Below are 22,372 nucleotides of genomic sequence, written 5' to 3'. Positions count from 1 at the left end.
TAACAGTTTGAGTTAATTGACCTAAACTTCAAAGTTATGTTTCATTCGTGACTTGTTTATTTATAAATTTTAATTTTTTGTTACGTAAAAGAGTCTGAGGAAAATAAAGAACAGAAAGAAAATGTTTCCTGGTTATTTTATTAATTATTCATAAAAATGCATCGTTGAAAATAAAACTTTTTTTTTATATCCTCTTTCCTTTTTAGAAAATTTCATTTATAATTGAAAAATTCCCTCGGCTCAGGGATATATATCAATTGAGAGGAAAGTTTTCGATATTCGGCAAATCAAAGGTAAAAGTTGAAAGAGCATAAAATATGAATGAACTTTTTACAGTTTCTGGTCTGAGATAGTACTTTTTTTCTATCTATATATTATATTGAGGAGAAGTTAAAAATTAAATCGAAAAATAAAATCAAAGTGAAGTTATTTATTATTTATTTATTATTTATTTATTTATTATTATTTGCAAAAATGTAATAATTTTATTTTAATAAAAAAAACAAGGTTAAATTATTTTTTTTTATTGATTGTTTTTTAGTTACTAGAATTTTTTTCTACTCTTTTTACTTTTCTCTCAAAACTTTCACAAAAAAAAAATTTTGAAAAAACGAATTATTTTGAAAAAGAAATGAAAAAATTGTTCTGGGAGAGCTGGGACAACACTTTGGTAAAAATTGCCAAGCAGTGTGATAATTTCCTTTTTTGAAAGGTTTGGAAAAAATAAGAAAGGGGATTTTTTAAGGACAAAAAGAAAAAAGGAAATTATTTTCTAGGAGCGCTGTCAAGCGAATTTTTTTGTCGGATAGCATATAAGAAATTTTTTTTCTCCTAAAAATGAAAGAAAAATTTTTCTCTGCTAAGTTTTTATTATCACAAAAACACGAAAGAAAAGTATTTCATAAATATTTCAAATCTTTTGTTTCATTTCTCGGAGCGCACTCAAGTATTTTCTTGGGACAGTACAAAAATAAGGGTTTAATTTTCATTATCAAATAGCAAAGAGAACGAAAAGTCATTTCTTTGTTCGTTGAAAATAAAATTAATTAGAAGAAGCTCGAATTAAAACTTAGTGCTCCCAGGATAATAACTCTGGGAGCACTCAATTTTCGCACACCTGGGATAGCAGAAAAATCTTTTTTATTTTTAAGCACTAAAGAGCAAAATAATTTCTTACTAAACTCGTTCTAGTTTTTATTTTCGGAGCGCAGTTTTCTAGCTTTCTGGGACAGCAGCTGAAATCTGATAAATAATATTTAATTTTAAACACAAAAAAATAAAATTCTTTCTTTTTTCTTTCGAATACTGAAAATTCTCGACCTTTTTTTTAAAAAGGTACAATTTTCCCTCCATCTTTTTCTCACTTTAAGCCTCTCTAAAAGTAAAGAAAACGAAACGATAAAAAAAAAAAAGAAAACAGTGTGAATAGCTGGTCACATCGATTGTAATTCTTTCGGTCGCCATTCTATATACACGTGTATATCTATATCTTCTACTTGTAACATGGCAAAAGACGTTGCGACAATTTATGGAAACCTTTCTCCACTTCAGAATCAAAATATATTTCTTGCCGTTAACGTTTTAGATGAGAAAATGTGTTTCATTGTTTCACGAAACTAATCCCCGTTGAAAAAGTTTTATGAAGTCAGGCGACGAAAACAAAAAAAAATACCATAAAACCTCCTTTAGTGGCAATTTTTTTCTTTTAAAAAAAGATTTTCAAGTGCTATCCCAGTTTTTCCAGAGAGTGAAAAGAGAGTAATAAAAGAAATTTCCTCTTTTTTAAGTTCTTTTTATTAGTTTTTCTCAAAAAAAAAGCAAAAAGAAACAAAAATAAATGAAAAGAAGTGAAAAGCACTACTCTAGGATAGCAATGCTGTCCCAGGAATAAAAACTAGAGAATTCTGTGAAAGTAATTGGAAAGAGCTTTGAAAATATATGTCTATCGAGAAAAATGAACGAAGTTTTTTTCAATTTATTTAACTGTTGTCCCAGAAATACCTATTTATATCTGGGATAATAGTTCAAACAATAGGACAATAGTTAAACGCTCTTAGGAAATTCGGGACAGTATTTAAGATGTTTACTGAAAACTTTTAACAATTTTTTTACAGTAACGCGAAACCTAAATAATAGAAAATAAAAGTACAAGAAGCACTTCCAAAGTTTTGAAGCACTGTCCCTATAAAAAGAGGCTCCGAGATATTTTAGGAAACAGTATTGAAGGAATTTTTGTAAAACTTAATTTTTTTGTCTACAGTAACAAAAATACTAAAAGAAGGGAAAATTAAAATGTAAGGAACTCTCATTTTTCAAATGCTGTCCCAGATTATAAAAAGACGCTCGGCGAAATTCTGAGACAGCTTTTAAGGAAATTAACGAATTTTTTTGTTTTAAAATAAGGAGAATTTTAAATGCAGTGGGAAACAAAAAGTCAAGAAGCACTCCTAGAGTTATAAAGCGTTGTCCCAGTTATAAAAAGACGATCCGAGACATTTTGGGACAATTTTTATGATTTTTTTATATTTTTTTTTATAGTAACGAGAATTCTAAATAGTGAAAATATAAACTCAAGGAGAGCATTCAATTTTTTTAACCGTTATCTCAGATATAGAAAGTAGTTCCAAGAAATTTTTTGAGGAGAGTCATGAAGCAATTTTAATTAATATTGCATTATTTTCTTTACAGTAACTAACATTATAAAAGAAAGATTAATAGCTTTAAGGAGCGCTCTCAATTTTTTAAAACGATGTCCTAGATACAAAAGGACTTTTTTCAAAATTCTGGGACAGCAGTAATTTTACAAATTTATTTTAAAAATTGATTTCTCCTTGTTTACAGTAACGAACATTCGAAATAGTGGAGAAGAAAAACATAAAGAGCGGTGAAAAAGTTTTATAGTATTGTCCCATATATAAAAAAACTTTTTGGGACAACAGAGATTTAAGGAATTCATTGAGTTTTCTTTTTTCTATAATAACCAGAATTCTAAGTAGAAGAAAATACAAACATTAGGAGCGTTGATAAAGTTTTTAAGTACTGTCCCAGATATAAAAAAAACCTTTCTTTAAGTTTCTGGGACAGGAAGGATTTAAATAATTTATTGAAAATCTTGTTTCCTCTTTTCTATAATAACAAGAATTCTAAATAGTTAGAAATAAAAATAAAAAGCGCGGATACCCAAAAGCGCTGCTAAATTTTTTAAGTGTTGTCTCAAATATGAAAATACTTTCTGCAAAAATCTGGGACAAGAAGGATTTAAGAAATTAATTGAAAATTTGGTTTCTTTTTTTATAAGGACGAAAATTCCAAATATTGAAAAATAAAAACAGAGAGTGCTCCAAACTTTTTAACTGTTGTCTCGATAAAAAAGGACATTTTTAAAAAGTCTGGGACAGAAGAAATTTAACAAATTTATTTTAAAAATTTGGTTTCTCTTTTTTTACAGTAACGAGCATTTGAAATAGTGGAATAGAAAAACATAAGAAGCGGTGAAAAAGTTTTTTAGTGTTGTCCCAGATATAAAATAACTTTCTGCAAAATTCTGGGACAACAGAGATTTAAAGAATTTACTTTAATTACAAATTTAAAATTTGTTGCATTTGAAATAGTGGAATAGAAAAACATAAGAAGCGGTGAAAAAGTTTTTTAGTGTTGTCCCAGATATAAAATAACTTTCTGCAAAATTCTGGGACAACAGAGATTTAAAGAATTTACTTTAATTACAAATTTAAAATTTGTTGCATTTGAAATAGTGGAATAGAAAAACATAAGAAGCGGTGAAAAAGTTTTTTAGTGTTGTCCCAGATATAAAATAACTTTCTGCAAAATTCTGGGACAACAGAGATTTAAAGAATTTACTTTAATTACAAATTTAAAATTTGTTCTCTCTTTTCTATAATAATGAGAATTCTAAATAGAAGAGAATACAAACATTAGGAGCGTTAATAAAGTTTTTAAGTACTGTCCCAGATATAAAAAACCTTTTTGAAAATTTCTGGGACAGAAAAGATTTAAATAATTTATTGAAACTTTTGTTTTCTCTTTTCTATAATAAAGAGAATTCTAAATAGTAAAAAATAAAAATAATGAGTGCTACTAACAGTTTTAAGTGCTGTACAAAATACAAAATAACTTTCTGCAAAATTCTGGGACAACAGAGATTTAAAGAATTTACTTTAATTACAAATTTAAAATTTGTTGCATTTGAAATAGTGGAATAGAAAAACATAAGAAGCGGTGAAAAAGTTTTTTAGTGTTGTCCCAGATATAAAATAACTTTCTGCAAAATTCTGGGACAACAGAGATTTAAAGAATTTACTTTAATTACAAATTTAAAATTTGTTCTCTCTTTTCTATAATAATGAGAATTCTAAATAGAAGAGAATACAAACATTAGGAGCGTTAATAAAGTTTTTAAGTACTGTCCCAGATATAAAAAACCTTTTTGAAAATTTCTGGGACAGAAAAGATTTAAATAATTTATTGAAACTTTTGTTTTCTCTTTTCTATAATAAAGAGAATTCTAAATAGTAAAAAATAAAAATAATGAGTGCTACTAACAGTTTTAAGTGCTGTCCCAGATATAAAACGACTTTTTGCAAAATTCTGGGACAGCATAAATTTAACAAATGCATTTATTTGTTTTCTTTTTTTTAATGAAGAACATTCTAAATAGTGAAAAATAAGAACAAGAAGCGCTACACAAAGTATTTAAGTGCTGTCCCAGATATAAAAAAATTGTTGCAAAGTTCTGGGACAGGAGAGTTTCAAGGAATTTATCGAAAAATTTTCTCTTTTCTAGAATAACGAGATTTCTAAATAGTGAAAAACAAAACGCAAAGTTCATTCCTACAATTTTTAAGTGCTGTCCCAGATATAAAAGGATTTTTTTTGCAAAATTCTGGGACAGCAGGAAGTAAGATATTTGTTGAAAACTTGATCTCTTTTTTTAACAGAACGAAAATTCTAAATAGTGAAAAAACAAGAAGCGCTGCTAAAGTTAAGTGCTGTCCCAGACAGTATTTAAGAATTTTCACTGAAAATTTTTTTTCTACATTTATAAGAATTGTAAAAGAGGGAAAAATAAAATCTCAACGAATGCTGAAAATTTTTGGGAGAGCACTCAAGAAGGTAGGGGAAAACACAGTAAAAAATCTCAACTTTGCAATAAAAATTTATTTATTTCGATGTCCCTGTATTTTAAGTTAACATTTATAAACACCAAATTTCACAATATTATTACTAGGATATTTTTTTTTTTTTTTTTGGTTTCTTTTTAAAAGCGAGAAAATATTTTCTTTTTTAAATAATGTTATTTTCTTTAAAACAATGTTGAATTAATTAATAATTGTGAAATTAATACTAACGATAAGAGAAACAATATGTATTAAAATAAAAATCATAAATAAAAAAAATGTCACGCTCTTTATCTCTATAAATTTTCACATTTTTGGTTCAGTTGGTTTTGAATAAATTACCCGCTTCACACTCTCGCACACAAACACACATTCCGTGTACAATTTTTTTTTTTGGCAGGCTCGAGAGAGATTTATTTTTTTACACACGGCCATTCTGTATTTTTATCGAAAAACAAAATGAACGGAAGAATTAAAATTCATTCGCTTATGAAAAAAAAATGATTTTACATTTTGTAATATTAATAATTAATAATAAATAAATAAATAAATATTTTAAATATCCTGTAATAATTAATAGTCTATAATAAAAATTACAAAATGCAAAATCTTTTTTTTTAACAATTATATATATATATATATATACTTTTATTTTGTACCTAAATATTAAAACTAATTTTTTTTTCGTATTTTCCATAAGAAAACATTATTTATTCACTAACTAATATTAATAATTTTGATAAATTTCAACGAAAAGTCGTAGTAATTAATTTTTACAAAATTTATATAAAGTTCTTTTTTTTTAAGTAGGAGAGAAAAACTTATTGTGATTATTTATTTTACAACATTCATTCTTATTTTTCGCAATTATTATAAGTTTTTTTTTTTACTTAAATATTAATAAACAATTTCAACATCAAACATTTGATAGAGCTTAAAATTTAAATTTTATAACTATTTAATAGTAACTGTAAAAATTGAGAGAGCACACGCGTAAAAATTTGGTATTTTTCATCCTTGAGGTTTGAAATTAGTTGTCCCAGTCTGGGAGAGCAGTTGCTATGTTGCACTTTCCGATTAAAATTTTTTAATCATACAAAAAAGATAAAAAAAAGAATATTTTTATTTTAGTTATGCTCTCCCAAAATTCTGGGACAGTTCTTTCTCTCCGTTTTTGGGCGAGCAACTTGCTTGTATGTTGCATTTTTCGATTAAAAATTTTTTTTAGTTATACAAAAGATGAAAAAGAATATTTTTATTTTAGTGCTGCTCTTCCAAAAATTCTGGGACAGTTCTTTTTCTCCGTTTTTTTGGGAGAGCAACTTGCTTGTATGTTGGATTTTTCGATTTAAATTTTTTTTAGTTATACAAAAGATGAAAAAGAATATTTTTATTTTAGTGCTGCTCTCCCAAAAATTCTGGGACAGTTCTTTTTCTCCGTTTTTTTGGGAGAGCAACTTGCTTGTATGTTGGATTTTTCGATTTAAATTTTTTTTAGTTATACAAAAGATGAAAAAGAATATTTTTCTTTTAATGATGCTTGTCCCAAATATTCTGGGACAGTTCTTTTTCTCCATTTTTCTAGGAGAGTAACTTTCTTGTATGTTGCATTTTTCGATTAAAAACTTTTTTAGTTATACAAAAGATGAAAAAGAATATTTTTCATTTAGTGATTTTTGTTACAAAATTTCTGGGACAGTTCTTTCTCTCCGTTTTTGGGCGAGCAACTTGCTTGTATGTTGCATTTTTCGATTAAAAATTTTTTTTAGTTATACAAAAGATGAAAAAGAATATTTTTATTTTAGTGCTGCTCTCCCAAAAATTCTGGGACAGTTCTTTTTCTCCGTTTTTTTGGGAGAGCAACTTGCTTGTATGTTGGATTTTTCGATTTAAATTTTTTTTAGTTATACAAAAGATGAAAAAGAATATTTTTCATTTAGTGATTTTTGTTACAAAATTTCTGGGACAGTTCTTTCTCTCCGTTTTTGGGCGAGCAACTTGCTTGTATGTTGCATTTTTCGATTAAAAATTTTTTTTAGTTATACAAAAGATGAAAAAGAATATTTTTCATTTAGTGATTTTTGTTACAAAATTTCTGGGACAGTTCTTTCTCTCCGTTTTTGGGCGAGCAACTTGCTTGTATGTTGCATTTTTCGATTAAAAATTTTTTTTAGTTATACAAAAGATGAAAAAGAATATTTTTATTTTAGTGCTGCTCTCCCAAAAATTCTGGGACAGTTCTTTTTCTCCGTTTTTTTGGGAGAGCAACTTGCTTGTATGTTGGATTTTTCGATTTAAATTTTTTTTAGTTATACAAAAGATGAAAAAGAATATTTTTCTTTTAATGATGCTTGTCCCAAATATTCTGGGACAGTTCTTTTTCTCCATTTTTCTGGGAGAGTAACTTTCTTGTATGTTGCATTTTTCGATTAAAAACTTTTTTAGTTATACAAAAGATGAAAAAGAATATTTTTCATTTAGTGATTTTTGTTACAAAATTTCTGGGACAGTTCTTTTTCTTCGTTTCTCTGGGAGAGCAACTTTGAAACGAAATTTTTCCGTCGTATTACAAAAGTACTATTGTTACAAAAGTGCAAGGTTAAAGATTCTGGGACAGTTCTTTTGCTCGGTTCTCTGGGTGAGAACATTGATGTCGAAAATTTGTCCCCCAATGCAATTTATTTTTGAAGTTATTATAATAGTGATCTGAGAAAATGTGAAAATGTTTATTTCTTGTTGAGTTCATTAGTAGAGCACTATTAAAAGAAAAATTTGTTCCTTGTTCAATTTCTAGCAATTAAAAATGCTGTCCCAAAAATTCTGTGACAATTCCTTTTACTCTTTTATTTGGGAGAGACGAAATTTTGTCCCACTTGTAATTTTTAGCGAATTATTAAAAACAACAATTAAAAAGTCAAATTCTAGAACAGTTATTTTACTTTGTTCTCTGGGAGAGCATATTGATGAGAAAATTTTGTTCCCTAATAAAATATTTTCGAAAATAAAAATAGTCTTAAAAGTTGTGGGTCGTTTCTTTTTTTTTTGCATGTTTTTTGAGAGAGCAATGTTAAGAAAAAATGTTGTCCAATCTTCGGACATCATAAAATGCTGTCCCAAAATTCTAGGTTTTTGTTTGCTGTTTTTCCTTTTTAATCAGCAAGTTGACATTTTGTCCCACTTACGATTTTTGGAATTTGGAAATTACTTTTGTTAAAAATGAACGAAGGAATAAAATTCTGAGAAAAAAATATGCTCTCCGAGATTTTTCTTTCTTCTTTTTACGTGTATACTCTCTCAGTATGGCGAGAAATTTATTATTTTTATTTACTAAGCGATTAAAGGCAGAAATATAATTTTCTTCTCATTTATAGAGCCATTTAATTGCTTATTAATTTTTTAATATTTTAATTTTTCCTAAAAAGATTTTTTAAAATTTTTTATTATTTTAATACAGCGATCAAGTTTCCCCCTTTTTTTTTTATTTTTCCTTAATTTTTATATAATATTTCCCATTTATTTATTTTTTTTTTGCTCGAAATCAAAGTACTATGACGTTTCATTGAAAAATGTCCTCTTTGTATATTTGATTTCAGAGATGGGAAATTACATCTAGATATATATTTATATAGAATTTCGATTTCTTTTTATTAATATATACGAGTTTTTATTTGTACAAAAAAAAAATTTTTCCGTATCTTTCTCTGGGTTTATCCTTTGACTTTTTTTTGTGAATATACGTATAGGAAAAAATCGAGAATTATTGTTAAATGAAGGAGAGCTTCGAGTTATTCTTCCTCTCTGGAAAAAAAAATAATTGAAAAAATAAATTTCTAATAATTTTTTTTATATATTTTTTAAATTGCAAAAATAAATTAACTAACAAATTCTGCTTAATGAAAAACATATATTGTTTACTGTGTAAACAAATAATTATGTATTTAATTCATTTTTAGCTAATTAATTGTCTAATAAAATTAAGTAATTAGTAAACTAATTAATTACTTTAATTAGATATTTAATTCGTTAATTAACTAATTAAATATTTTATTAATTAGTTAATTCACTAATTCATTAACAAATTATTTAAAGAATTATTCTTTAAATAAATATTTAAAGAATTTTTCATTAACTAAATTTTAAAAAATAAATTATTTAGTTAATTAACAAATAAATTTTTTTAGTAACCAAATTAATTAATTAATTAATTAATTAATTAATTAATTAATTAATTAACTTATTAACTAAATATCTAAATAATTAATTAACTACTTCACTTTATTAACTAAATAATTAATTAGTTAATTATCTAATTAAATATATGTTTAATTATTCAATTTACTAATTCTTTAACTAATTAGTCAATAAATTAGTTAGTAACGTAATTTATTAAATAATTAACTAATTAACAAATTCAGTATCAAATTAACTAATTAACTAAACAATTAATTAATGAATTAAGTAATTAACAATTAATATTATCCACTTAATTAACCAATAAATTAATTAGGAACCTAATTAATTAACTAATTAATAACCATAATAATAATTAACTAATTAACAATTAAGAACCATAATAATAATAATAATAAACTAATTAACTAATAAACTATTTAACAATTAATAACCATAATAATAATAAACTAATTAATTAAATGAAATAATTCATTAATTAACGGATTAAATTGAAGAGTATTCAACATAAATTAATTAGTTAATCATTAATTGACTAATTAGAAATAAAATCAAAAGTTAATTCATAGAAAATCCTAAATTATTTTTAAATTTTAATTAAATTGAATTAAATTAAATTAAATTAAATTTAATTTAATTTAATTTAATTTAATTTAATTTAATTTAATTTTAATACTCTTTCTTTCAAAATTAATAATGAGAAATTAAAATTTGATTAGATTTTTTTTCACATAACGAAAGTAATTACTTTTTGAATATTTTTAATTAATTACTTTTATTATTACCTCTTCTGCATATTTTCCCATAATGAACTCGGAATGACGAACCAATAGTTCAGGTCCATCTAAAATTATAATTAAAAACAAAATTAATAATTAAAAATGTAATTAATAATTAAATAACACAAAAGATTCTATTCTAAAAAAATTAATATTTTCAAAATTTGAAAAAAATGATAATAAAGAAAAATTACTTACACTTCCATTTTTTTTAACTATTATCATAATTAAGTACTAATAATCGTCGTCGAAGGAACACTGTAAAAAATGCAAGAGAAATAAAAATTTTTAATTACACCAAAAGAACAAAAAGAAAAGAAAACTTAATAAAAATGAATTTTTTAATAATAAAATAAAAATTGATATGAAATTGAAAATAAAAGTAAAACGAAAAAATTAATTTAATTACCTTTTAATTAAATAATATCGTTAATTACATCAATAAAATGTTCTAAAACTATAAAAATTTTTTTTTTTACATTTTGAAAATAATGTTTAACTTTTCGAAAAAAAAGAAATTAAAAAGAAAAAACGAAAATGAAACTCGACTTTTTGAAGATGAAGTAATTTTAAGTGTCCAACAAAACTTTAATTGCGAGAAGTTAATTAAAGTTGATATTTTCACGGTTGCACATTAAACCACGCAAGAAATAAGATTTCTTTTTTATAAAGAAGAAAAATTACCTTCATTTAAAGGGAAAGTGAAAAGAAATTTTTTTTAATTAAAAATAATTTCAAAAAAATGTAGAGTTAAATTTTTTTTTCTTTTTAATTTCATAGCAGAGCAAAAAATTGTTTTTTAAAAATAATTTATACACAAATTTTCTGATTGAAATAATTAAATTTTTTTTTTTTATTTTCATTAAAATGAAATTTCATAAAAAAATTGTCTAAATTATTAACGGAAAGAAAAAATAAATAAAATACTTTATAATTGTATTTTTAGCAAAACAAATTGAAAACTAAATTATTGTATTTTTAATGAAACGAAAAATTAAAAAATGAATTATTGTATTTTTAACAAAAACAAAAATTAAAAAAATTAAATGTTTTTTTTATCTAAACAAAGATTAAGAAAATTATTATTGTATTTTTAACAAAATAGAAAATAATATTTTTTTATAATTTTAATTTTCAATTAAAATATTTTAATATTAAAAACTATTGAATATTAAAAATATTTTTACAAGTAGAGAAATTAATTATTTTTTAATGACAGTAAAAAAATTATTTTTTTTCCAAAAAAAAAGTTTTTTAAAATATTTGTTTTTATATTTTTACCAACATTTAATATTTAAATTGCAATTGAAATTAATTTTTTTTTTGTAGAAAAATGAAAAAAAAGTTTTATATTCAAAAAATAATATTCAAATAAAGCCGCGCAATTTTCACGTTTAGTTGGACGCATGCGCAGTGACGAATAAAAGAAGAAAATAATTTTTTTAACTAAACTCTTACCGAACGCTGGTTGTTCTTGTTTGGCTAAGACTGGCATGTCTTTTAACGGCGTTCGGGTATCCTCTTCTTGAACAAATACGCCATAATCCACCACGTGCTGCCGATAAAAAACTCTCCCTAAAGTGTTTGGACATGAAGCCATAGATTATTGGATTTATACAGCTGAAACAGAAAAAAGGGTGGCCAGAAAGGTCGAAATAATTGGTAAGAAGTCACGTGACAATAGTATTTAGTAATAAATTATCGACAAAGCAGGAAATTTTATTACCGACTGCCAGTAAAGTAGGGAACTATTTTATTGGCTGTCGGTAATAGAGAAAATTTACTTATCCGTTTTCTAATTTAAAACAACCTCTTTTTATTAAATTACTCGTTAAACTGTTAGAAAGCAGGAAATGTTCTTATCGACTGCCAGTAAATTAGGTATCTATTTTATTGGCTGTCGATAATAGAGAAAATTTACTTATCCGTTTTTCTATTTTATACAAATATATTTCATTAAATTAGTCATTAGACTGTAAAAACAAAACTAAATGTTTATATAAAAATAGTTTCAAAAAGGTTTTTTTATCCGTATTTATAAAAAGTTTCTTTATCGACAGTTTTATTAAGCTTCTTTATCGATAGATTTACAGTTGCCTTGTCGGTAGCTATGAAAAAGATTTCATTACCGACAGTTATATTAGGAATCTTTATCAATAGTTTTAGTATTTTTGTTTGTCGATATTCGAGAAAATTTCTTTACCGACAGTGTCAGATAATTTCTTTATCGACATTTATCTTATGTGTTTATTATCCAGTTTTAAAGTTTATTAATCGACATTTATCAAAAATTGAATTATCGACAGTTAAATATATACTTTTTTCCTCAATTTTCTCTCTATAATCAATAAAATATTATTACCGACTGCCAATAAATTAAATATCTAATTTATTGACAGTCGGTAATAAGTTCACGGAAATTGTTGTTATAATTTTTTTTATGTTTACTAGAAAAAATCGCTTCAGCTTCTTGAGTTATTTTTTTATTCCTTTTTGTTATTCTGACATTGTTGTCACTCAGCTTTGGAGTGTAATATAAAATGAAGTGTGAAAGAGAAAGAGATTAAAAGTGATTCTCTTTTTTTCACATCATTAACTCTTGAGGAATTGACATTTTTTCAATTATGCTTGCAACAATTTAAATGTCAATCAGTGCCACCAGCGAAGTAAGATATCAGATAAAAGTAATTGAGAATTCTCTCTTTATTGCATTTTTTTTTGCATTTGAAATTGAGAATATTTTTTATATTTTCTTTAGGAATTACATAATTTTATTATTAATTTTATTATTATTTTTATTATCATTTTTATTATTTTTATTTTTTCTATTGAAATTGAAATATTAATTATTATTTTTTATAATACAATTTTTTTTTAATAAAATGGTGTAAATAGGCCATTTTATTAGGAAAATAATAAAAAATGTTATAACAAAAAAAAATTTTTTTTACAGTATTTATTTATATTTTTTCAATATAGAAAAAAATTTATGAGTAAAAATACCAACTCACCTGTTTAAATACGCCATTAATTGAAAGGCAGTATTCATATGTTTAAAGTGACTATGTTTTTGCTTTGGAAAAATTCCATAAGCAGTGAGAACATTGTCAATGAGCATTGGACTCCAACAAATAGCGAATAACACCACAACAGCAACAAGCATTTTTACTACCTAGAAAAAACAATTTTAATGATTTTCTACTTTATCGACCGTTGGTTGAGTTTAATTTCTACTTTATCGACACATGGTAAATGTTTCTATTTAAAAAAATGCTTCAAACCTGTTTCATGGTACGCGATTCTTCTTGAGTTTGTCCATTCTCCCGACGAGTACGGCGTCCATTGCGAATTGTACTTTGTCTGTTTGTCATTGGAATGCACTCAGTCCCTATATTATTTGGACTTAATCTGGGAAAACATGAAAAAAATTCTGTTTTTAATTTTAGAATTAAATATTTATCAAATTTATTAAATATAAAAATAAATAAATCAAACATAATTTGTATTGTAATCTATTAAAAAACAAGTTGAAAATGTAGATTTTATATTTATCGACTGTTGGTAAAACAGAAAATCAAACATATTGACTGTGGGTAAAGTAGAAAACTACATTTATCGACTATAATCATATAAGTCTAACATAATTTGTTTTAATATCTATTAAAACAAGTTGGAAATGTAGATTTTATATTTATCGACTGTTGGTAAAACAGAAAATCAAACTTATTGACTGTGGGTAAAGTATAAAATCTACATTTATCGACAAGGACAAGAAATATAATACCGCTTTATAAAATTTCATTTGATAATGTAGAGTTTTTGTTTGTCGATTGTTGGTAATACAGAACTTGTATAATCGACTGTTGGCAAGGTAGGAATTATATTTGTCAACTGATAGTAAGAATAGTGATAATTAACAATAAAAGAGTTAGAATGTACCGATATTTGACAATGTAGTTTTTTTTCTTTACTGACTGTCGATAATATAGAAATTATCATTATTGACCTGAATTGACAGTGAAGAATTTATAATTAATCGAGAGTTGACAATGGCGATGTTACATTTTACCGATCAATTTAACCTTAAGTTTAAAGATTATCGATAGCGTAGCATATACCTACTGTCAATAAAGCAAACATTGTTTTTATCGACTGTCGGTAATACAGATAATTATAATCAGTAAATACTAGAATTTACCAGTTAAATACACCTTTAATTTATTTTCTAAGTACATAATTTACTTTTTAATGTCGGTACTTTAGAAATTCTAATTATCAACCGTCGATAATGAAATAAAAAACCTTTTCTTTTATTTTTTTCTTGCATTCAAATTGATATTTAGAGAAAATTTTTTTTATTTTCTCTGAATTATACTCGTGAGCTAGCCGATAGGAAATAGTATCGGAGATCCTATTTTACACGAATATAAATTACATTGAAACTTTTTGAATGTGGTCAAAGTGGATTATCGATATTCAGACGGAAGTCCAAGCTCTATTTTATGTGTCCGGGGTTTCTACACGTGACTATCTAAATATTTAAATAAAGCACACGCCTCAGTAAAATTGATGGACAGTCGTATGTTTTCAAAAATAAAAAAAAATTGTATATTTTAATAAAATATAAAAATAAAATTTCAAAGTTTTATTTTCACTCAATGAATAACGTGATGAAAATGAATTTTTCTCTCTTTCATAGTATTCTATGAAGTGTATTTATTTTATCGTGTAAAAATAATTTTTTTTATTTGTCGTCAATCTTTTTTGTTAGTTTATTAAAGGCTTTTTGTTTTTTGATGCAGAAAGTTAAAAATTGTGAGTTTTGGAAAAGAAAATAATTAAATGAGATCTTAAAATAGGGACCATTCAAGTATTACGTAAGCATTTAAGGGGGAGGGGGGGTCTAGCTATTGCTTATTTCCATTAGAAAAAATGGCGCTAATGCATATAAAAAAACTTACATGGGGAGAGGGTGGGGGGGCTAAAAACCTGAAAAATATGCTTACGTAATACTTGAATGGTCCCAAAGAAGTTGTAATTGAATTTATCGATTGTCGATAAATATGAAAATTTGTTCTTTCACAGTCGGTATAGAAGAGAATGATAATGGTAATTATAGAAATGAAACGGACAATTCTACATAATTTATAATTATCGTTGTCATTTCATTCATTGCCGACTGCAAGTATAGACATTGTTAGTAATTTTCTTCATTACCGACGGCGAATAATCAAGTTTTCTACTTTACCTACAATCGATAAACTTAATTACTTTTTCGATAAAATTCATACTTGTATGTTTTATTCCATAGATCTTAGTTTCTCTAAAGTTCGAAATTGATAATCCTTTTCTGTATTACCGACAGCAAAATATAAATTTTCTACTTTACTTACAATCGATAATTATAAATATATTTTTAAGTTCAAATTTTGTATTGAATTTAATTTAAATGTCGATTTAAGTTTCTTTTAAAAACGACATTGTTAGTCATTTTCTTCATTACCGACTGCGAATAATGAAGTTTTCTACCTTACCTACAATCGATAAGTTTTATTTCTCCTAATTTTCGAATAAAATTCATATTTGTGAATTTAATTCTATTTTTAATAATTTTTTGCTTTTTGTGCAAAAAAAATTCGATATTTAAAGGAAAAAGAAGTGAAATTGAAAAAAAATTCTCTTTTATTTTTGTTGGCGACAATTGAAGTGTTTTTGTGATAAATTATTTTGTGTTTCGTCAATTAATAAAAATATAAATGATAGTTGTTATTTAAACTAGACACATCTTTTGCCAGTTTAGAGTGTGTCTTTCTGGGCGATTACAAACACTCATTTCTATATTTAAATTCTCTTGGAAACATTATTTCCGACTTGCGACAGTGATCTAAATTTTCACGGCACGGTTACTGTCCTTTCGCTTTAACTTTCTTCCAATCACTAGTTTCAATCTTGGGAATTAAATTATAATGATTATCTTAATTAACTTTAAAAGAGACATTTTGGAAAATATTACATGACGTCTCAGTTTTTCCGGCTCTGAAAATTTTTGACATTTATTATAATTGATGGATTTTTGAAAAAAAGAAAAATATCAAAATTTATCATTTTGGTTATTGTTGTATAGAGTGGTAGAAAAGTTTATTAAATTTATCATTGTTGTTAATATTGTTTATTTGAAACATTATTCTGATAGCACTGTTGTTATTTGTGTTTTGTTGTTAATGTTATTATTTGTTTCGCAATTTTTATTTTTTGTGTTATTGTTATTTTTGTTTTTGTTATTAATATTTTTAATTTTGTTATTTTTTTTCTTTTGTTAATATTGTCACTATTGTTATTGCTATGTTTATTATGATTATAATTTTAACCTTAATTATAAACTTATATTATTTTAGTTCACTTGTATAAAAACTAACAAATTTATAGAACAAACTTTTAAAAATAATTTTAAACCATTGTTAACAAAAATAAAAAACAAAATATTGTGAAAATTAATTTTTTTTTAAGAATCGAAGGCAAACAAAATTTTCTTTTACCTCGTTGACAGTTATAAAATTAATCGATCGTATATACAAAACAGTGTGTTGTAATTTTTCTTCTTCTTCTTTTTACGTATATAGTTTTATTTTTGGAAAAAAAAATTTTTCATCACACACGTTGAACATTTTTTTTTTCTTCTTTTTCCCCTGTTTTTAAATATCCAATGCTTTGAATAAAGAAAAATGTGAAAAATAAATCATGAAACGCCTCTTGTCTTAAAATGCATATTGATTTATTATCAAACTTTTTCAACTGCTGTAAACAAATAATATACAAAAATAGAAAGTATAACACACAAAATAGGACCGCAAGTTAATTTTAATGTTATAAATATTTCATTGGTGAATCCAAACAAAAATTGTATCAACATATCTAGACTAGATTTATAAGTAGGCATTAATTTTTGGGATGTACCCTTTTCAAAAACAAAAAAAGACTTTGAAAAAGCTGCATGTTTATCAGTGTGTGTATATAAATCTGTGTTTAAATTATATCTTTCAATTAAGACTTTCAAACAAGACGTTACTTAAAATAGAATTTATTGGTACACTATCGAGCAGTACTTGAAGATATACGAATATACTTCTTAAATTTTAACCCTCTTCTCCAATTTATTAAACAAATTTTCAAAAAAAATACTTTTATTATATTTGGGATATTTTCTTACATTTTGCTTAATTTTATATTAATTAATATTCTAATTTTAATAATAATTGATTTTTTATTTCTATTCTTTATTTCTATATCTATTTTGTTTCTATTTAATTAAAAAAGTTATGTGGCATTTATTTTATTTATTTCTTTAAAAACTGAAACAATAAAAGTTGAAATGTTTTGATTTATCTGCAGTCGGTAATGTGGATATCTTTAGTGCCGACTGTTGTTCAAAAATCAGAAATACAAACAATTACTTATTCAAAAATCAACAAAAATAGATTTTAAAAATCTTGATTTATCAGCAGTCGGTAATATAGATTTCTTTATTGTCCACTAATGTACAAAGTTCAAATATTCAAATAATTATTCAAAAATCATCAACAAAAACAATTAAAATATCTTAATTTATCAGCAGTCGAAAATATTTAAATATTTAAATATGTATTTGAAAAAAGCAACGACGAATAGTTAAAATATCTCGATTTATCGGCAGTCGATAAAGTGGATTTCTCTAGTACCGACTAGCGTTCAAAAACCAGATAATCAAACAATTATTAAAAAAAAAACAATGACATATAGTTATAATATTTATATTTATCGACGGTCGGTAATGTAGATCTCTTTATTATCAACATATATTTAAAGTCTGCCCTTTCTGTCTATTAGGATAAAACAGATATAAAATGTAAGTTAATATAAAATAATGTCCAGAATTGACAATGTAGATTTTTCATTTACCTGGCTACTTACCATCAGTTGGTAATGTAGATCTCTTATTTATTGACTGGTAGTTTTAATACATACTTCCTACCTATTGCCATACAGGTTCCTGACTCGATAATACTAACATCAATAATATATTAGGAATCTTCATTACCGATTAATGATACAATAAACTTAACAGAAATCTCCATTTTTAGCTGATGATAGAATAAGCTTGTTAGGAATCTACATTATACAATCTACATTAGTACAAATTACTTGAAACCATCTTGTGGTAAAATAAAAGTGTAGAAATCTGTATTATCGACTGATGGTACACTATTAGTTACCACTTTTCAGAGAGAACGAGAATTGTTTATATAAAACTTTTCGCCTTTGTCTTTAATTGTATGTTAATAGTCTATATTATCGACTGATGGTTGGAAAACGTGACAGGAATCTGTATTATCAACTGATGGTACAATATACTTTAAATTTTCACAGGAAAGCAATAAGATTTCTTTTATTTACTTTTTAAAAATGTCTTTTCTCTCGTGCCTTCGTTATCGACTCATGCTACCAAAAATATCACAGAAATCTACATTACCAACTGTCGGTAAATTATGTAGTAAATAATACACAAAATCGAAGAAAAATTAAATTCTTTTCTTATATATAAAATATTTTCATATTCAATTATATATTGAAAGTAAAAAAAAAATATTTTTTTTTCAAAACTTTTTTTAATTTTTAATTATAATTTAATTTGTCTACTTCTTTTTCATTTTTTTTTTTGTAAATTAATTTATGATAACTTACGCGTGTCTGGATGTCATGTGATATCGTTTTTTCATTACACGCCATATTTCCCAACAAATTGCAGTGTAGCAAAATGCCATTATTATAAGAGGTATCACTAATACCAGTAAAAGCATGTAAAGTTCATGAGTTCGCCATAAAGTAACGGAATTGAAGTCCCTTTTACAGTGATATGCTTTTACATATATACCCACTTCTTTATGGATCTGCAAGCAAAAAGGAATGAAGGGTGAAAAAAATGTGTATACACATATGAAAGAAATGAAAAATTTTTCAATGTCTGCATGAGGATAAAATACACTTTTTTATACATTAGACATAATATTGTTGGTTATTTATTATCTTCTTTTGACAAATTTTTCTTCTTTTTATTTCCTAGAAAAAATAGAAGAATAAGAAGAAAACATTTCTATTTGAATGTATCTCATAAAATAAATTTGTTTTCAATAGAATTTTTTTTAAAAATATTTTTGTATACATTTGAAGACGAATTTTAATTAACAACGTTTATCAAATTTTTTTTTTTTATTATTATTTATTATTATTTACTATTTTCTATTTCCTCGAGTATTTTTTATTATTTTTTTTATTGTTATTATTAATTTAGATTATTATTATTATTATTATTATTATTTACTCCTATTATTTTTTTTAAATATTAACAAGAGTAAATTATTATTTTATTTATTATTTATTATTTCTCTATTGCTTTCAGTATTCATTATTATTTTTATTATTATTTTCATTATTTTTTTAATTATTATTTACTTAATATTTAAAATAAGAATTTATTTGTAATATTGATAATAATAATTTATTTTTCGAAATAAATAAGTAAAAGTAAAATAAAAAAATTGAGTCAATGTGGCTGCGTGGTAACTTACATGCGTTGTGACACCGAAGGTCTAGGGTTCGATTCCATATAAGGTGCGGATTTTTCATTTCTTCTTTTAGTTATAAAAAAAATAGAAATAAATAATAATTAACAATAATAATGTTAATAAATAATGAAAGTAATGAAAAAATAGTAAATAATAAAAAAATGATAATTTATTTATCTAAATAAATAAATAATAATATTATAAATCTGTATAATTAATTAGTAATAAATTAAATATAACAAAAATATTAATAGATATTTTTTATTTTTGTAACTAAAAGAAAAAATGATAAATTCGTAAGACATATGGAATCGAACCCCAGACCTTTGGTGACACAACGCATGTGAGTTACCACGCAGCCACGATTTACTTTTATTTCTTTATTTCGAAAAATAAATTATTATCAATATTATAAATAAATTATTTTCTTTTAAATATTATTATTTTTTTCAGTTTCTATAGTTTTCCTTAGAAATTATCGTCATCGAAAAATTTTTTTTGTTTATTATTTTTTAATTTTCTTGTAAATTTTTTGTTATTGAAGATAAAAAGGATTTTTTTTCGTTCGTAACTTGTGAATCATTAGTGAAAGAAAATTCTTTGCAAATTTTTTTTACAAGTGAATTTTTTTTGGTCAATAAATATTTAAATTTTCAAGATAAATAAATAAATTAATTAAAAATTTGTTTTTTGAAATTTCCTTTTTTTATTTAAAGAAAAAAATTCAGAGAAAATTAGTAAATTAGATGTAAATATTGAGAGCAGATAAATGAGTTTTCAAAGTTGTTTGAACTACATTGGATGCAACTATATAATGAAACTGTTAGCCACAGACAGAGTGAGAAAGAGAGAGAGGGAGAAACTTTGAGTAAAAATTGCTCAATCGAAATTCCACGCTAGGGAAATTGAACGATAATATCGTTTGGCTGCTTTGCAGAAATGGTCAAAAATGTATAGATACCACAAAAAAAAGATAAAAACAAGTGACCAAATTGAAATTTCCTCTAAAATAAAAAAAAACTTGTAACGAATTTAAATTACATTGGAAAGAAATTTTATTTTAGTTTTTTCTTTTGCTTTCTATTTTTGCAGTGTCAACGAAATTTTATTTTACTAAAAAGAATTATATTTATTTTATTTTATGAATAAAAAAAGTTTGTTAATTAAATTGAAAAAGAGAGAAAAGATTTTTTCCCCTATTCTTATACTTTTTAAAGATTTTAAAGCTTGTGAAAACATTCCTGAGGTGTATGAGCAAAGGAAGTTACATAGGAGATATTTTAGACATTGTTTAAGAACAATGTTATAAGTATAAATTATTTAATAACTAAAATGTTCTCTCAGAAAGAAATTGAAAATTCAACAGACGACTTTTCCTAGTGAAGTCTATAAAATTTTCAGAAATGTTACACTTGGGATTTTCGTTGCAATCTTCTATATATATATATTTAAAAAAAGAGAAAATATTTCTTATTCGTTTTCTTCAGAAAATGAAAATATATCTTTCATGTTTAACATTTTCTTTTAGAAAGTAATCAAAATTAAAATAAAAAGCAAAAAAAAAAAAATATATTCGAAAGTTTTTCTTTTTTTTTGCCTTTATTTTTTAAATAAGGAATTTTATTTTTGGGTTATATTAGAAAAAAAAATTATAGAAAAATATTAAAATAAGGAAATGGGAAAATAAGAAAATTGGAAAATAAGAAAATGGCAAAAACAGAAAATAGCAAAATGGCAAAAAGACAATATAATAAAATAGCAAAGTAATAAAATGACAAAATTTTATTAAGAAAATAGTAAAATAACCTAATTTCAAATTATTAAAATAGCAAAATATCAAAATAACAAAGAAACAGAGTAGCAAAGTAGCAAAGTAAGAAAATAATATAATAATAAGAAAACCGTAAATTAACAAAATTATAAAATAACAAAATATGAAAATAACAAAAAAAGAAAACAGCAAATTAACAAAATTACAAAGTAACAAAATATGAAAAAAACAAAATAATAAAATGACAATTTTACTACATTGATATTTTACTATTTTGCTATTTTTCCATTTTGCCGTATTGTTGTTTCATTATTTTATTATTTTATTATTTTATTATTTTGTTATTTTGTTATTTTGTTATTTTGTTATTTTGCTATTTTGTATTTTGTTATTATGTTAATTTACTATTTTGTTATATTTCAATGTAATAAAATAACGAAAGAAGAAAATAGTAAAATTACAAAATTTCAAAATAAAAAATTACAAAATAAGAAAATAATAAAATAACATAATACTAAAATAACAAAATAATAAATAAATTATTAATTAATAATTAACCATTAAAATGTGTCAAAACAACAATAACAAAAACAGAAAATAATTACAGTGAACAAGGAAAAAAGAATAAAAAAAAGAGCAACAAAAATAACAGCATTAATGATAAAATTAACAATTAATAAATGAAATATGCACATAAAATATCAACAACAAAAAAATAATTAGAAGATTCTAAAAATAACAAGAAAAAGGCAAATATGATTGTTTTTAAAGTAACAATGAAAATAACTAAGGCAACAACAAAAATAACATAGAAAACAATAATTTTTTATTTATTTTTAAAATAATAATCAAATTAAAAAAAATAAATTATGTAAAAATAATAATTAAAATATT

General features: G+C 24.0%; 1 protein-coding gene across 7 annotated transcripts in view; it reads right to left on the bottom strand.

Annotated features, from left to right (window-relative positions):
- Window positions 1–8,567: 8,567 nt before the first annotated feature.
- LOC122503962 (QRFP-like peptide receptor) overlaps window positions 8,568–22,372 on the bottom strand; it is a 74,766-nt gene continuing 60,961 nt past the window's right edge. For all 7 annotated transcript variants that reach the window (XM_043614753.1, XM_043614757.1, XM_043614759.1 and 4 more), the window contains 7 exons: window positions 18,827–19,032; window positions 13,390–13,516; window positions 13,120–13,280; window positions 11,567–11,728; window positions 10,307–10,366; window positions 10,115–10,173; window positions 8,568–8,936 (listed from right to left, as the gene is read on the bottom strand). In XM_043614753.1, coding sequence (XP_043470688.1) covers window positions 10,336–10,366; window positions 11,567–11,728; window positions 13,120–13,280; window positions 13,390–13,516; window positions 18,827–19,032 — 687 coding nt within the window. In that variant the 3' untranslated portion in view covers window positions 8,568–8,936; window positions 10,115–10,173; window positions 10,307–10,335. The remainder of the gene's footprint in view (window positions 8,937–10,114; window positions 10,174–10,306; window positions 10,367–11,566; window positions 11,729–13,119; window positions 13,281–13,389; window positions 13,517–18,826; window positions 19,033–22,372) is intronic.

Source organism: Leptopilina heterotoma, unplaced genomic scaffold (assembly GCF_015476425.1).
Source record: "Leptopilina heterotoma isolate Lh14 unplaced genomic scaffold, ASM1547642v1 Lhet_275, whole genome shotgun sequence".
Lineage (NCBI taxonomy): Eukaryota > Metazoa > Arthropoda > Insecta > Hymenoptera > Figitidae > Leptopilina > Leptopilina heterotoma.
The sequence above is the reverse complement of the archived record's forward strand: the minus strand, read 5'-3'. Positions and strand labels throughout refer to the sequence as shown.